The 12,023-nt window shown below is 41.0% G+C and overlaps 1 protein-coding gene across 1 annotated transcript in view; it reads right to left on the bottom strand.

Moving 5' to 3' along the window:
* Positions 1-2,530: 2,530 nt before the first annotated feature.
* botv (exostosin like glycosyltransferase 3) overlaps positions 2,531-12,023 on the bottom strand; it is a 29,176-nt gene continuing 19,683 nt past the window's right edge. The window contains exon 9 of the mRNA XM_084597114.1: positions 2,531-10,570. Within this exon, the coding sequence (XP_084453240.1) occupies positions 10,361-10,570 (210 nt within the window). The 3' untranslated portion in view covers positions 2,531-10,360. The remainder of the gene's footprint in view (positions 10,571-12,023) is intronic.

Raw genomic sequence — 12,023 nt, 5'->3', positions numbered from 1 at the left:
GGTGGCGTCGTGAAACTGGCCGTTGGGATCGGTCTATATATATATTTGCTAAAAGGAGCCTCTAATGAAGAGTGCACTGCTACTGCTTTCAGTACATGCTTTCTACGTACAGTACAGATTTCTTCGTAGCACATTATTGATTTCATAAATAGATAATTACATTTGATGTAACTTTGCAATTTCTTTTTTTCAAATGATGATGTTCTGAGTAATGGTACTTTTGCCTTTAATCGATTATTCGTAATCACTTACTTTTTTTTAAGAACAAGTTAGAGCCAAGGGTAGAGCTTTGAGAACCTCAACTTGGCGGCAAACACTGAGTACAAGATGGTTTGGTTTGTCGAATTTAATGTCCCAAAGCAACTCGGATTATGAAGAAAGGAACTTCCCATTGTGACCACAGGACAATAGACTGGCTGCAGAGAAGTATCTCACACAGTCTTGTTTGAACCACAGCCGGGTCACCACCATTTTTTACAGCACTTCTCGTCCCGAGATGTATTGCAAAGTATTGCATGTCCATCCAGTATGGAACCCCTAGCACTGTCAGATGGTGCTGCAACTTTCATCTTACTATGCTCCTCTTCGCATCTTGCACACAATAGCATGAACACAGCTCAGGAAAGTGTGCAACGCAAGGATTCGGTTGAAACCAGAGGGTTTCATCGCTTAAGCTGGTTTTTCATATTTTCCTTGCTTGTACTTCATAATACCACTTTTGTCTGCAGCACATTCTTTGAGAGAACGCTCAATGCAACTGCCGACTTCTCTGCGATAAAATGTTGGGAAATTAGTGGCAGTTTCTAAAAACTACTCCTTCTTAAAATTAATTTGTGAAAAAAATATATATTAATGCAAACCAAACTAGTTCCCTGTAGTGCAGGTAAATTTCTGTTACAGTAGAAGAAAAATTTACATTCTATACGGACTGATTATAATTGTTATTGGTTACTTATTCATCACATGATATTCAGCATACCCATAGTGATTCTTCCTTCTACCATCTGTGGAACTTTTAGTGTGAAGCACATCAAGCCAAGCATAATAGATTTCGCCAATTTCCAGATTCTATCTGTCAAACCAAGTACTGCTATGAATGACAATGACAACCATGACCGAAGTTAAGGCTAATTAGGAATAATTCACACTAACTACACATATTTTAAGCACAGGTTAGAAAATTGAACACACATTCACCTAATTAGGCTTTCTAAGCTTAATTTTGTGTGTTAGGCTTGGTAAAACCTAGCTATGCCTAAAGGTCTGCAAGGCTACATTACAGTAGCACTGTGTGTTGTGCAATTATATGCATCCCGTATGGTGCTTCTCCCAGCTAAATTATTCAACCCCCAGAACTCCAATTTCACACAGAAGTGGAATTTGATTGATGATAATGTTTTATATTGCATTTGTTTGGCAGTACTGGCCTAGCCCCATTTGATCAAAATAATTCAAATATTCACATAGCCTGTAGGGATGGCGAAGAAAAGCACGTCGCTGTCCCAGTGACGGCACAGACGGCACCATCTCATTGCATTCCAAGCGCAAAAAAAATTTGTTGATATACACAAACTTGAAATTTAGTGCAATTTTGGTCCATCTAAGTTTATGTGAATATTATTAATAAAGCAGTCAATAAAGCTCCTCATTTGAACCTTCTGCAAAACAACACTGTCTGCCCACCTACCTTCCTTTGCAAAACTTCTCTGGCAGTTTCGATGCTAGAAACACAAGATGGTGTAATCACTAGGACAGCGGCGTTTTGCTTTGCTGTCAGTGCAGACAATGTGAATATGCGGCTGATGGTCGAAATGGGCAAGTATCCCAAATATGGTAAAAAAGAATAATGACAATCAAATGCGTTTTCTGAGCAAATTTGAGCTTCCAGCGATATAGCTGGGAGCAGCATTCCATGGAATGTGTACAACTGTGCAGCATGCAGTATGTTACTGTAACACACATTGGCCGCAATTACACCTGTCCAAGTATAGGTGATTAAGCTTGATTAGGCTTATAGCAAAACTTGATAGGCCTAACCAAGCCTATTTATTGCGAAGGCACTTCTAGCTTTCGCATGTAAAACTTGTGCTTAGCTATCGCTAAATCACTGTCATTTTTTTATATGTATGGCATTCATTTTGTAACCAAAAATAAAATGCCATTATTATTATATGTCATGAAATGAGAGTTGCAGTGAATATAAGTTTTTGTAAAAAAATTATCTGCAGAGGACACTCTCTGAATCTGACTGTAAATTAGCTCTGAAAGTGTATAGGTATACTCATAGTCCAAGTCCATTGAACAGCATGTCATTTGACCAGGAGGCTAGCTTGAAAGTTTCAGCTGTGAAATACTATGACACTACTGTTTAGCCCAATTAGCATACAACTGCAAAATTTGCATGTATGACTGACCTCATATTGGGAACTGCATACACCGTCAATGTAAAATGTGCTTTTGAATGAGTTGGTAACGAAATGCGAAAGTTTGGGAAGAGAGTATGCGGACGAAAAAAAGACATAGAAAAATGTAGATTTCCTATAATGCAAAAAATTTATTACTGAATGTTTGACATGACAGTTTGTCGCACTAAGGCAAGTAGCACATGGTCTATATGCTCAAATGGGCAATGAATGTACAAAGATACACTTGTGCGATGAGGAGGGAGAACACACTTGAATCATACAGCCACACTCGTATGAGAAACTTGGACAAACTAGGAACAGCAGTGCATAATGCAGCTTTCTAGCACAGAGAAAAAATTAAGAAAATGCTAAGTGACATCACTCTCATTCACTACACAGCGCTGGCTGCTCATAACATATTCCAGTTAAGGCTGGGACAAAGTCAAAGACAACTTGAATCAATTGAAAGCTGACTGATTTTTTCAATCGGTTTCCAAACGGTTTCAGTTATGGTAAAGCCTATTCCAGTCATAATATGTAACATCAAAATATGACGAAGTAAAGAAAACCTTCACTATGCAAGCGCTACTAGACTATAACAATTTTCAAAGCTAATGTGCATACTACAAAGAAACCCAATGTCCAAAACACATTTAATTTTACATGAATTATAAATCAACCACCAATGTCCAAAACACGCTTAATTTTACATAAATTATAAATCAACCTCTGTGGCTGAAGGAAAATGTGCCCTTCCCATGTTTCCAAAGAATGTCACTGTAGCATAGTAGGTCATTAAATTTATATCACGACACAGTTGGCAACATAATGTGATTCATATAAATGTACGGACATTTCATACAATATCATGTTCTAGAATTATTTCCTGGAAATATGCAAATCAACATGACTTTAACTTGTATGATAACAAAAAGTTCACAAAAACGAAGGTTGATGACCTTGTGTGAGGACTATTTGGAAAGCAGCACACCTTTGCTTACATCAGGTAAAAGTAGCGAGCCAAACTTCGAGTTTAGTAGTCCATAAAAAGAAAATTACAATGCTCGCGGCACTGCAGTTAAATTACCACTGTCCCATGTTTTCGCTTAACATGTGGTAAGAGAATCAGCGAAATTACTATGCACTCTGCCAAAGTAGCATTCTGAACGAGCTTAACTGTCAAATTTCTTCTGAACTGGTTATCATTAACTACATTTCATCTTTTTCCGAGTATCTGATAAGTGCAAGGAGCTTAACAGAACACCTAATTAGTTGCTGTCTTCAGTAAACACCAATTTAGCAACGTAGTTCTTTTCCTGAGTTGCAAACTCATGACAAATGTTTTTTGTTGCTGGTGGGCATGTGGATGCTCACAGCATTGAATTCTTAGATAAAGTTGTGATATGAATCACGGGAAAGCACACGAGATGGAGATCAATTGCTACAGCCCTGCAACAGATTAAGCAGTCATGGGTACTGTTGTCTGTTTCCAGCACAATATACACAATGCACTTTACGTATTTGCAAACAAAGCTGCCAAGCAAGAAGTTTGAGAAACATCAGAATTAGACACCTTTTATAAATTACTTTAAAAAAAAAGTCTTTTTCAGCCCTTCAGGTGCCAGTATTTATAGCTTGGCTGATTTCACTCCAATAGAATCAATAGCACACAGGCTTACGTTTATCTCTGCTTTCAGCAAAGCTCCAGCATCTTTAAACCCCACATAAAATGTTACTCAAGCACATTAATTCTGGCTCAATAGAATGTTGAACAGCTTAAAGCTTGAGCAAGTGTTCAATGTACCGAAGGTGCACATCAGCCTATTCGCTAAGGAGAGGTGCCTGCTGAACAAAAAATAAGAAAGATAGTCATCTTTTGCATGCAGTTAACCTAGAATACTTATTCGCTGGTGTATGGACACAGCAAGGGAGCTGTTACATGCACAGGAGCAGTAATTCTTTGCTCTTTGAAAGTTCAATGCATGATACAAGACTGGCTGCTTTCCAAATAGACCTCACGCTGCAGGCTTCCCAGTACAAAATATTTCGCATTGTTCTAGAAATTCACTGAAGCAAGGTCAGGCCCCTCAACCGCGATGCATAAATTAAAAAATTTGTTCGACGCCAAACAAAGAAGTACAATTCCTGCAGAACTTTGAACAGGACCTTTTTTTTTTTTCACAATAGGAATAAAACTGTCTCCAGCCTTGTAATGCATAACATAGAAAAAATGAACCCTCTTCTTGTTCAGCAGCAATGATGAGGCTCACATAAAGATACCTTTTGTTCATGAACAAAGCTGCAGTTCGGGGGCTGGTGAATTCAGTGACTGTGCACGTTGGAATGGAAGACTGTTTCTTTGTTCCATTAGTCGTGATAGTCGACGAGCATCCAAAAAGACAACAATGCGTACATATGGTAAACCTTGCTCAAAACTGTGACGACAAGCACGAGGGAGCAAAAGCAGGATGTTGGCAGGTGAATTATTGCAAACAACTTCTGGCCCAAGACTGTACAGAAACCTGTTACTAGCGCAACACTTGCTACAAGGAACACAACATTGTGTGGCTTAGTGGCATGGAAAGCAGAGCAGAAACTCGTTAAATCTTGTATTTACAGCAGCAATGCTACAAACAGTTAACACATGTATAACAGCTACACGACGTACACTGCTCAAGACAGACATACGGCACTCAGGGAACGGTCAATGTTGGTGCGTGTATGTACACAATAGAATTATTTAGGTCAGAATGTATACCAGCAAGAAGCTGGAAGGATTGTATCGGCAAGTTGATTCCTTCTGGGTGGATGTAAGCAGACAGTTATTGCTAGTAATTCCCTCCTTGTTGCCCAAGCTTTGACATCTGTATTTTCAGGCACTCTCAAGTCAAAATCAAATCAATGAGTTCAGATAAATACCCAACATTGATATGAGAGTGTCTGGGTAATATAATAAAAGCATACAAGACAACTTTCATTGGGAAACTTGTATGAAAAGTCCTTACATCTTCTTACTCATATGGAAACACATCTCACAGCTATTAGATTGTAACCTGAGTCTGAGGCAATTAGACATGACCTCTTAAAATTTAATTGCGCATTAACAACCACTGACATTTAGTTCTGTATCCTTTCAAGTTTGCCTTATGCCCTTCACCATTTTTTTTTTTTTCCGAAGCCCATTTCCACAATCGCTGAGGTATCTGGTATCTTCGGACTTCATTTCGATGAGGCTGTGATCAACCATTGATAACCAATGCGGTTATCAATGAAAACACAAGGGCTCCTGCATTGATTCAGAGCAAAGTAGTGTAATTTCAAACCTGACCGAGTCTCAGGTTTCTATCCTCACCACAGAAAAGCCTTCTCACTGTTTCTCATCATGACCTTCTGTGATTCCTTGTTAATATGGTTCAAGTAGAACAAAGTTTGCTCTTGACTTCATACCCCATACATAACGGTTCATGAGAATCGCATGTCATCAGGACTATGCGATACACAATGGTCCCTCTTAATGACGTTCTTCCTGACTTCACCTTCGAAGGCATGCTACCGTAGTGGGCGGTTGGATAAATAAAAAGGGAAGAGAAAAAGGGTAGCAAAATGCCAGAAACAAGAGCCACAATAAATATATGCCACAAAGTAAAAGCTACCCATCAGTATGCTACAGGAAGCAACATAAGAAGCAATTCAAGACCGGATATTTACACTTTCCAAACAAATGACTAGAAGTATTATACAAATGGCACACAGGGCAAGTAAATGCAGTCTAGCAAGATGACAACGGTGACAACAAAAGTTAATAGACGAGCTAGTATGGACAAGTTACTCATACTGAAGGCTACGCCAAGACACGAGAGCCTTTCTGCAAATCCGAAACTAAAAGACACACCGAGACGAAATCAAAACTAAAGGCAGTGGGAAAAAATAAGACCAACAGAAAAGATATAAATATATGGCAACTTTTTCACCCTCACTTTGTTCTCTTTTGCAATCCCTGACACAAACAAGAAAAGCAGAACCAATCCAGAACAGCGATGGTTTCAATCATGCCCCAAACGAAGAGCTACTGAGGAAAATTACTACAAATTATCCCAAAATAAATTCAACTGTCTTACTGTGCAAGATGGAGTCCTGACTCCTCAATGGTAACAATACTTTCTCTTCTTTCAAGTGCACTTTCTCTACAGGCAGGAGTTAACAAAATGGTCTCTGTACAGCTACTCTTTCATTAAAATGATTACAACTTTTATCTCAAATAAAATATTGTTCTCTGATTCGAGAAAATCTGTCATCTGACAAGTCTTGTGTGTCTCTACAGCGCTTAATGAAAGTTTTGCAAAATTATAGTTCACAGATTGTGCAGTTCACTGACTACCACACCATCTTGTTCGACTTGGTCGATGTCACCATAGTTAAAGCATTCATAGTTTGCTGGTCAAAACAGGGCTGTACACAGCAGCATCTACTCTTAAAAGTTGACACATATAAATTGGCCACCATGAAATAAATTCGGCAAGCTTTCGCAGACACAGCATAGAAGCAAGTCAATACAAAGTCAATAACGAATTTGGGGCAGGCACTTTCGGCAGCTAGCGCTTCTTCCTTCACAAGAAATGATTGCTTTTTTTTTAGACTGCATTTTTTGACATGGACATATGCGAAGGGACAGGAAGAAGGGACGTGACAAGGACAGAAATAAATGCTGAGAATGGGACATGAAAATAGACTCAGTCAAGCGTGTAACTAAAGATGCAGATTTGCAGGCCGCGCCTGTTGTACGATTATAGTCACTTCTCTCAAAATAGTCTGGACCTCACACAGCTCCAAGTGAAGTGACTGTGAGAGCCACACAGCACATATAGGTAGATTTGCATTGCTCGCATACAAAAACAGTACACACAAACATAAACAGTATACAAAAATATTAATGACTCTTCAGATGAGCTTAAATATAACGATAGGCCCAGGGTGTGATAAAAATGATGAGCTCACTTAAGAACAAAAAATTGTGCCATGGACAAGCCTTCATCACGCACTGCCTCTCTGCTTGATTACTGCGTCCAATCCCATGAGGCAACCTCACTAATAAACGCTTTTATGCATTAAAAACAAATACGGCAGCCAATTACACACAGCACACATTATGCGTGAACTCAAAATTCAAACAGACCAGAACTAAACGGAAACACCACTTACACACTGTAACTTAAACCTGCGGTTTTGACATCGACAGCCATGTGAATGCTGATTGTGCGCATGTAGTTCTTTATAGATAAATGCAAACTACATATCACTTGCTACTCCGTGGGCAAATGCGGAAAATGAAGTAGTAAGTGTGCCCCTGCTAATATGTATTGTGTGCAATAATGTTTATGATTATGACACATAACACTGCTTTCTCTTAAGCAGTGGTGTGCAAACAACCTCAAAAATTGCCAGAAAAAAAGAGCGTTTCAGCCTGACGTGGAGGCTGTCAATTTCTGATAATCCTTAGTCAACGGAATCCCGGACCACTTTCAATAAAAAGTTCTCCTCAGCTAAGGAAGGCCACTCTGATCAATCGCAGGTCGAACATAGGTCAATGTATAATTGACATTCTCTCTTAGTAAACACATGCCTACTAGGCATTAGGTATATCAACCAGTCAACTGCAAAGTCTATGTAATACTTACTCAATGTGGCTGGGCATTGTGCAGTAGAGTGCAAGTTACCAGTAATCTAATATAACTAACATAGCACATGTCACATTTTCCTGAATTTTCTATGCACATGACACAGACAGAAGTGAAAGCTGGGAATGGGACATGAAAACAGAGACTATGACTCTAATTCAATCATGTATAAAACTAACAATGCATCTATGTACAGTCATAGTCACTTCTCTCAAAATAGCAAGGACCTAACACAGTTCCAAGTGGAGTGACTCTGACCATGCCAGAAATGTAGGCTAAAAATGTGCACCTAACAAAAGCACAATGAAATGTGACATTCAATGCGTTTGACATGTGGATGAATGCCGAGCTCCACATAGACTCGCAATGTCCTTTTTCAATAATTGATCTATAACTTAGCTCAACTACAAACACACAGTCACGGGACTGTTTACACACTGACACTACTTGGCAAACATCCTTCTTTTAGCCGTCAGGCAAAAATAACTTTCGATCAAGAAACTGTGACCACAAAATGCCCGCTTAAGAAGTTGAGTAGGGAATAATTCAGACGTGCCACTAGAAGTGAACACCCGAGCATCTACAAGAATGCAGCATAGACAGAAACAAATGTAACCTTTTCAGCACTTGCTGAGAGCAGAGAAGGGCAAGGTTTTTGTTTGTGAGTTAATGCTATGCATAAAAAAAATGAGGAAATAGTTACTGCCACAAGTTTCGGAGCAAGTACACAATTTGCCTATGGCTTGATCTGAACACCAAGTCAATTTGAAGCTCAGCCGATCTCAGTCTACAAGGATGATGAAACGACTGCCAAGTTTCAACATGATTAACCAATACAGAAAACCTTCATGTTTCTAAACCACCTTACACTGTCCATAATATGTCTCGCAGACTTGTAATAACAAAAACAGATCTGAGAATTGTACCAAGTGCCTGATATGGTTGAAAAGGATATTTGCCTGAAGCATGCTTAAAGCTGTGAAGTAGTAGCAACAGTGGCTCTAATAAACCTTCAGCCTTATGAATGTTGCACGCATTGGTGACAGTATGTCATGCCAAAAGAACATAACATCTCTGCACTAAAGTGACAAACAGAACATAAGCCTGACTAATAGTCTGAGTATGGAACTAAAAATCGCTGACGACTCATGCCTTCACTCTAATTAGCAGTCAGTTATGGACCTAAATGTGATGGTTGCTACACAGTGTCTAGCGGGCAGAAACCTGGTGTGAACAACAAATGATAAAAAAAAAGCTAACCTCAATCTTAAAACTACCTTCACGACCCCACAATTGTGATTGGTCGTGGGAGGAGACAGAGATAAAAGAACTGATGAAAACAATGACAGCACTGCACTTCCAGTTCTTACGACAGTAATGTTTGGTACTTCGCAACTTGTCTTTTGTGCGCTATCACTTAGACAGCTTTCATCGAAAGTTTCCAGCCCGCTGTGAGAATGGCCAGAGTAGGCATAACGATGAGCACCGGTGCTACTATCAGCGACGCTTGCAGGTCCTCCGGTTGCGTCAGGCGAAGAAAAGAGTCCCTGTCATTGCCACGCCCACAGTGAAGTCTCATCAGAGTGGAGAACTCAAGTTCTCATCTGACACAACCTTGGTATACAGCTCTTCAGTTGACCAATACTAGTGGGTGTTGTTAGTTAAAGCAGGTACGTATACAAATGTTTCAGTAACCATAGCTACGTGTGTAACACAAATAGCCTGTTTCTTTGAAAATAAATAAAACAATCTGCTATCCACAGCAATTACTGCCTACTGCATAGCAATTCTGAAACTTAGTGATCGAAGAGGTCCTACAGGGCACTTGTTCTCATTCCTGTTTCTGCTGTTCCTTCCTTTGTGGTTACCAGCACAATCATAAAGCATCACTTGTCGTCAAAAAGTGAAATGTTGGCCATTTGTCCCATTTTCCCCTCTGGCGAGCATCTTACTGTTCATCAAGAGGCAAAACTATGCGTTAGCCACGAAGCCTGCGCATATATTACAGCCTGTCCGGCTTGTTCTGGATCAAGCCACCATCTTCATACTCTGCATCTGCCAAAATTCGCTACAAGAAGGCTTCGCTCAGTAGGTGTCAAAATGAGGTAGAGCCTTAACCAGTAAAAGCGCTTGCTACCTGCCTTGTTTCAGGGCATGACAGTTAGCGCCAACAGCTGGTACATATCCTTTTGCACTGGCACCATGAGGTCCGCTGGTGGTCGAATGCCAACCGATGGTCACTGCAGCAACCTGTGTGTTGAGACGCACGCATGTTGGGGCTCAGATGAACTTGAAGCACTTCTGCTTGTCATGGGGTATGCGCGTCTTGAATAGAACCGAGTCCAGGCGGAACTGCGTGTACAAGAGGGGCATGTAGCCGTACACTTTGACAAAGAAATTCAAGCACGTGTGACGCTCCTGGAAGTGGGAGTTGTCCTCCGACAGTGACACTGTGCAACCAGGACACCGGAAGGTCCACCGTGACGTCACCTGAGAATAAGAAGGTGGGACACGCAAATGGTAACTTGGTGTGCTGACAGCGAGATGTGCTCAGATCATGTTTTCACTGTAAGGGAATAATACTGCTGCTCCCATAGATTTGGTCAGTCTATGAGATGCTTCCGGGGCTCACTCACAGCAGGTATTTACCGTATGTACTTGCATAATGATCGCACTTTAAAAAGAAGAAAAAAACATGCAAATTTCGGGGTGAGATCGTTAAGCAAGGTAAATTTTCCACAACAATTTTTTGAGCCCCGTAAAACTCAAACAAGTTGCAGGTCAGACGTCTTAGAACAGATATCAAGATTACAACCAAAAATAAAAGTTGAGTGAGGCTTACCTTCGCAATAAACAGGCACATTAAGTATCCCATGAACTGCACAATGACCATTTATTTTTCTCGTAAGTACTCTAAGCCGAGTCTAAATCATTGCCGAGTCGCTTTCATTGCCGCACGACTCACCATCGAAACGGCAGTGTCGTCACTGGGATCATTTTCACAATCCCATAGAAAGTCATCTTCCGTTCCATCCAAAGCGTTCAATATGCCTGTCCTCTTAAAGCTACCTCGTCGGAGATAGTGCTCCACGCTTCTGCGATCCACGAGCAAAGCATCTCCATGGATGGCCTTCTGATCTTCCTGTTTGGCGTCAAATCATGCTGGCCCATCGCCATCCACTCTGCATAAAGTCTTCGAACGCTGTCCTTGAACAGTTTGTTCATCGACACATCGAGGCTGCAGCAGCGAAGTCAGACCCCCAGGAATTACTGCAATGTTTGTGCGTAGCTCTTTAAGCTTAGCATGCACGCTGTCCACAAGGTGACCCCTGAAACTGTCCAAAACCTGAAGCGAGGGAAGCAGAAGTGCTCCTGGTCTTCGTCCCCAAACAGTCTTAATCCAGTCGACCATCAGGTCTGTAGTCATTCATCCTTTCATTTGTGCACGTATATGGATGCCATGGGGATGCTTCCCTTCGGAATAGTCTTTCGTTTGAAGATGACGTATGGTGGCAGCTTCCGCACGTCGGCTGTCACAGCAAGCATGACGGTGCATCGCTGTCTTTCTGCTCCAGACGTCTTCACGAGGACGCTCCGAGCACCCTTCTCGTCCATGGTTGTATTCCGGGGCATGTCGAACGTCAGTGAAGCTTGATCGGTGTTTCCAATTTGCAACATGAGGTAACTGCTTTTCTCGTGAAGCCTAGTGATGAAGTGATGGAAGTCTATTACTTTGCTTTCATACGTGGATGGGAGCCGCTGGCACAATGACGTCCGCCGCGTCAGGGAAAGTCCATTCCGTTGCATAAAGCGAGTTGTCCAACCAGACCTACTGCGGAAATCCTTTACGGTAATTCCCAGCTTCCGAGCAGTTCTGCGCGCCTGCGTTTGTATAATTTCTAATGAGGCTGCACAACCATCCTTGCGCAGGTCCCTCAAGTAT

Source organism: Amblyomma maculatum, chromosome 1 (genome assembly GCF_055883805.1).
Source record: "Amblyomma maculatum isolate TAMU_Amacu chromosome 1, ASM5588380v1, whole genome shotgun sequence".
Classification (NCBI taxonomy): Eukaryota; Metazoa; Arthropoda; class Arachnida; order Ixodida; family Ixodidae; genus Amblyomma; species Amblyomma maculatum.
The sequence above is the reverse complement of the archived record's forward strand: the minus strand, read 5'-3'. Positions and strand labels throughout refer to the sequence as shown.